At 34.6% G+C, this 6000-nt stretch overlaps 1 protein-coding gene across 1 annotated transcript in view; it reads right to left on the bottom strand.

Moving 5' to 3' along the window:
• Positions 1 to 226: 226 nt before the first annotated feature.
• Positions 227 to 6000, bottom strand: part of VPS4B (vacuolar protein sorting 4 homolog B) — a 29651-nt gene continuing 23877 nt past the window's right edge. Inside the window, exons 9-11 of the mRNA XM_044242852.1 lie at positions 5130 to 5349; positions 2540 to 2680; positions 227 to 718 (exon numbers count right to left, since the gene is read on the bottom strand). Of these exons, the coding sequence (XP_044098787.1) occupies positions 617 to 718; positions 2540 to 2680; positions 5130 to 5349 (463 nt within the window). The 3' untranslated portion in view covers positions 227 to 616. The remainder of the gene's footprint in view (positions 719 to 2539; positions 2681 to 5129; positions 5350 to 6000) is intronic.

The following is a 6000-nucleotide window of genomic DNA, read 5'->3' as shown; positions in this document are numbered from 1 at the left end:
GCTTGTTGCTTTTAAAGAAATTATTGAAATTGACACAAAGAAAAATGTTAGCCTATCAAAACTCAAATGAGACTCAGCTAGAACACAATTCAGAAGCTTTCAAGCCCAATCACAGTGCTCTTTGCTGTTTTACCGCCCATCCCTGAGAATTAAGATTCTATCATTTAAAAATTTTTAATAAAGTAAATAAATTTTGCATTGATGAGAATTAAGAATTATTTTTCAAAATATAAAATAAGGCCTGTTTCATTTTTGGTTAAAAAGAAAAAAAGATAAAGAATATAAAAAAAGAGAAATGCTCTTTGCAAATACCACCAATTCTAAATATTGGTATCTCAATCAATGTTAATCCTCTTCTGGGTAATTCCTATTTTTTGCCATTCATTTATCACTCATTTCCTTATTATCCATTATTTTATAATTTTTGTTAACAGGAGCATTTAACTGGTAAGGGAACAAAAATATGGATAAGATTAAAGGAACTCTGGAGTGAGATCTGTATTTCCCTGTGGGAAAAGAGTTTTACTGGAAATAATCTGAATGCCATCCAAGAAAGGCAAAAGTACCTATGAAAGAAAGAACACACATGGTAAATGTCTTCTTCTTTGTCTTTGGTTTAGCCTTCTTGGCCAAAATCTTCTGTAAACTTCTTTAACTTCAACAAGTCATGTTCATTGACTGTGGGTTTTGTGTTAGACAGTGACCGTAACATATCCGACTGTCAGGGAAAAGAAAAGAGGAGTATTAGTCATGATCAAATCAAATAAACATCACTGCATTATTATTAACTAACTTTCCACCTGAGGTTAAATCTAAGTATTTGCAGTATGCCATAAGTTACTAACAATAAACGCTCCTATTCCTTCTAGAGGACATCTCTGATCCTGTTCTTCCTTTGCACAGCAACTTGAAAGCGCTTGCCTGTCCTGACCACAACTTTCGATGGCTCTCCATTTGGATACACTTCCCCATCAGAAGTATAATCCTTTTAGCCTGAGGATCAAGGCCCTCCAAAATATGTCCCTGATCTCTTTTCCCGTCTTATCTGTTTTTTCTTAAAATAAGAGAGTTCACCAAGTGCAGTTCAAAAGGAATAGTCATTCACTTACAGAAGTTATTCACTTATACTTATGTGAAACATAACACCATTTAATTAAAACCACCTAATCAGATTTTAAAAAAATATATATTTTATTTATCTGAGAGAGAGAGAGAGAGAACCAGTGGGAGGGAGGGCAGAGGGAGTGGCAGGGAGCCCGTGATCACGACCTGAGCCAAAGACAGATGCTTAACCGACCGAAACACACAGGCGCCCCTAGAATTTTTAACTATGAATTAAAATTATGATCAAAATGGGAAGAAAATATGCTAATATCAGGGATTCATCAAAAGATTAACTTCTGGACCATGTCTCTTACAAAACAGTATGAAAAATGGTCAAAGAACAAAATCTTTAAAAAGTAACATAGTGGAGCACCTGGGTGACCCAGTCAGCTGAGCACCGACTCTTGATTTCGGCTCAGGTTATGACCTCAGGGATCCCCATTATGGGTTCCACACTCAACAGGGAGTCTGACTGAGATTCTCTCTCTCTCCCCCTCAACACCCCGCCCCCCTACTCACTTGCAAGTATTCTCTTTAAAATAAACAAATAACCTTAAAAAAAACCAGTAACAGTGCAAGGACTGAAACAAAAAAGGGTTTCTAAATAACTTTCAGGGAAGCATCATTAACACATAAAAATATCTATACACATACTATGTATATACAGAGATACATGTATGTCTATAGAGCTGTGTGTACATATCATGTAAGTAAGTTTCTTCTCTGGAAGTTACTGTTAATTCAGACATAAAGCTCTTTAAAAATCTGTAAGTGAAGCAGAAGATTTAAAAAACTGAGCGTTCAGCAATAAGAAAACATAAAAATAATAAATGTTAGTTTTCACAGTAAGCTTCCTATACCTTACAAAATGAGTCTTAAGAATTATAAATCCCTCCAGTATAAACTATAGAAATGTAATTTTTTTATCATAAAAACTGGGTTTCAGGACTTTTTTTTACCCCTCAAGCACATTAAAACTTCCTACAAAGTTTGGGGAAGTAAAACCAAAAAACACCATTATGATTACTATGATAAATGCATGAAGGTTTCTGAATATTTTACAAAATCTTAGATTCAGAAAAGAAATTTCACCAATTCTGCTTTTTAGTTAAGTCCTGACAATAATTTATGCCATATAGATAAGTATTCTGGTGATAGTATCTCAGCTATAAGACCATCGGTAAGCTTACAAAACCTGTGTTTTTGAATAATAGCTTTTTCACTACAAATCTGATTTTTCTTGAAGTCCACAAAAATATTTTAAAGATAATTATTTTTTAAATTTTAAGTTAAATTAATCTTTACAACTTTTGAGTAGTTAGTATTTCATAAACATGCTTGATCATACTGACATTCTCTAGCTAATCCTACATAACTGAAAATGTTTATCTTGGTCTCACAAATGACAAACTAGAAATTTTTTAAAATGTCAAACCATGCAAACAACTGGCTCCAAAAGTTTATCCCCAGGGACATCCATCCATGTCATTTCAATGGCACCAGGGTCACCAGGAGAACAGGGTGTTAGCAGATCATCTACTATCTTGTTGGGATCAGCTCGTGAAGGTCCGCGCACCTGTAATAAATAGTCTGAAATAATTATTTGAACAAATTAACTATGTTAAGATTTAGGCCATTATCAAGAAATCTGAAAATGTACTATTCTGTATGTGTTAAAATGTCTAATTCTAAAAATAAATAGATGAATATACAACAAATGTAGTTTTCTTTGGGTGATGGGATAGATTTTGTTTGGTTTTAGTTTTTTTCTTGATGCTTTCCTCTATTTTGAAATTTCCTCCAATAAATTACTTACATGATCAAAGGATAAAAAGAGTTAAAATTAAAAAAAAGAAAAGAAACATCTGTGGTTAAGAGTTCTCTTCTCCTCTCATGCTTATTAAATGGTCTTCGAGTCCATAAAAAAGGCTTTCTCAATAATTCTCTTAATTTTTCTCTATTTTCCAAAACTGGGAAAGTTCTGTGATATTTGGAAGATTAGTGTGAAAGCACTGAATATTTCTTTCTCAACAAAAATTCCTTCTTGAAAGTAAGTACAAAATTAAATACTAAGTGTAATTTCAGTGATATTTTGTGATTCATAACTGATTTAAAATGAAACCTTAATAGCACCCAGAAACAGAACCTTTGTGACTCAGAGTCACTTGCAAGTATTTTTTAGATGGCAACAAATCTATACTAAAATTGGGGGTTGCTTTCACATTTAATATTTATTTCACAATGATTAATCTTAAATATTACATCAGGATTAGGGCAGGTACAGAAATATAAACATTCTGGCTTTACTTAAATTATGTGTATTTTATTGTCTGTCTTTCTCCACAAAAATTTCAGCTGTGGAAATTTTTGGTTTTGATTGTAGTACTTTCTGACTTGTCTCTAGGCTCCAAGTAATACTTCAGACATTTTATAAATAAATGAACAGGCACTCTTGTTTTTGCTATCAGCCTTAAGAATGGGGAGTGAAGGATGGAGCCACTGGGAGATCTACTGCCTGGTGATGCTAACATTACTGTGGCTGCTTCACTTTTATCCTCCTAAGAAGGACCTGGCTTCAGGGTCACAGCTGTCCCTGGCAGTCATATGGAGAACTGAATGTAAAGTTCTGGACAGGAAAGGACTGAGTTCCTAAGAATCCATAGTTTTTAAATGCAAAGAGAATGAAAAAAAACCAAAAACCAAAAACACAACAGCTGGGACATAAACTTGACCCTGAGCCTCCTGTATTTCCAGTAACCAAGTGGCTGCAGAAGGAAAAGGCTATTTCCCCAGGCTACTCAAGTATTTTATGAGAACTACTTCATTTCTTCTCTCAATTGTACTTTGAGGCAGTGCTATTGTCCACTGTAGTAATGATAAAAATGAGACTTAAATGGGTAATATAATTTGCTTAAGGAGATATAACAAGTATATTGTGGAATTGGGGCTCAAATTCAGGTTTTAATTCAAGCTCACAATTTTTAAAAATACTTATTTTATTGTATGTAACTTGGGTCATGATGTATTAGTCTTCTCATATACTGCTGGATTAAGTTTGCTAATCTTTTTTTTAGGATTTTCACATTGATCTTCAGGAGTAATACTGGATACTGCTGTTCTCAGCAACAGGGATGGTCCAAATTACCTACTTCACTAGTACTTAAATATCTTGGATATGCCAAGACCACAGTCTTTTTACAAAATGCTGTGTATGCAACTCATTCATGCAGATGAAACAGTGCGTGGGAAGCGAGGCTTCAGATTCTGAAGTACACGTGACGTAGGGAAAATACCACAGGTCTGCGCCTATCTGGTTATACCTGGGCAAACCATGTTAGCAGCCAAGTCCTAGTTTAATCATGTTAACATCTAAGTCTCAGATTAATGATCAACAGGTGACCAGAAGCATCTCTTGTAGAGTTTTTGTGAGTACCAAATGAAATAGTGAGTTAAGACTAGAACACAGTGAATATTTAAATATTAGCTATTAGTATTTTTGCTTTGTTAATGAGGTATAACTGCACCAGATTCTGCTCAAGGATATTCTAGTTATACCAATGGTCACTATATATTTAAAGTTTCTATACTTATATCAAAATTTAATAAGTACTTCAAAAAAATCACTGCATAAAAACTTTTAAAATACATTAAAACTATTAATAATAGCTATTAATAAACTTTGTGAGAGAACCTATTTTCAATGAAATGGAGTATTTATTCTATACACCCACTATTTATTACATAAAACAGAAATCTTCCCAAAATTCTTTGAAGACAAATTAATGATGGCCTCCAAACTTGACTTTAAAAATATCTGAAAGGATGGAGCAAAGCTCCTTATCTTTTTGTCAGAGAGAGTGAGCACAGGCAGACAGAGTGGCAGGCAGAGGCAAGGGAGAAGCAGGCTCCCTGCTGAGCAAGGAGCCCGATGTGGGACTCGATCCCAGGATGCTGGGATCATGACCCGAGCTGAAGGCAGCTGCTTAACCAACTGAGTCACCCAGGCATCCCCTAAAGCTCCTTACCTTTTTAAAATGAGTGGCTGATTGCACTTTTCGAACAGGCTGCATAAGTGCATCGCGCACAATGATACTTATGTCCGCCCCCGAATAACCATCCGTTTTCTTCCCGAGTTCCCGGAAGTCTGTTTCTGTGAGACTGTTCTGAGTAGTCCCCAGGTGCAATTTAAACATTGCTGCTCGGGCATGGGCCTCAGGCAAAGGAATATAAATTCGCTTCTCAAATCTTAAGAGGAAAGAAATGTAAAGAATATTACCACATATGTTTAATTTCAATGGAAAATTCAGATTTCTCAAGAAGAAACAAGATGCTCAGATATTCTCATTTATACAAAGCTAAGCTGAATAAGTTAAATGGGCCCATATGTGTCAGAGTTAAACATGTATATTTAGGTTAAATAATGGGAAAATATCCAGAACACATTAGCAACTAACAAGTAAATCCAAAATAGCCAGAGAACCAGTCTGGAGTGGTTTAATCTTTCTCACATGATTTGTGGGTTATTTTGGCCACAGTGTTCATGTCTAGGTATGTCCCACAAGATTAGCTTCTCATAGAATCATATTCTGAACTGCTGACCCAGGGATTAATATGGTTAATCATGTGAAGTAAGAGAAGACAAAATAATTCCCTAAATTCAAAATGGTAAAGCTACTCAAAATCTTACCTAATAAACATATGTCTACACAAATGTCCACTTTATTATAGAGGGTAATTCAGAATAAAATAAATACACTTTTTAATTAACATTTTTATTAACAGTAACTTTGCTTGCATTCTCAGAATTTCAGCATTTGGAAAGGGAGGAAGCAACAAGGGAAAATTTAGATGTGAAAATCTCATTCTTCATGTAACTCTCTAAGGCCATGAGAATTT

The sequence above is a fragment of the Neovison vison genome, chromosome 3 (genome assembly GCF_020171115.1).
Source record: "Neovison vison isolate M4711 chromosome 3, ASM_NN_V1, whole genome shotgun sequence".
NCBI classification, from domain to species: Eukaryota; Metazoa; Chordata; class Mammalia; order Carnivora; family Mustelidae; genus Neogale; species Neogale vison.
Note: the sequence above shows the minus strand (reverse complement) of the source record. Positions and strands in the feature narration are given on the sequence as shown.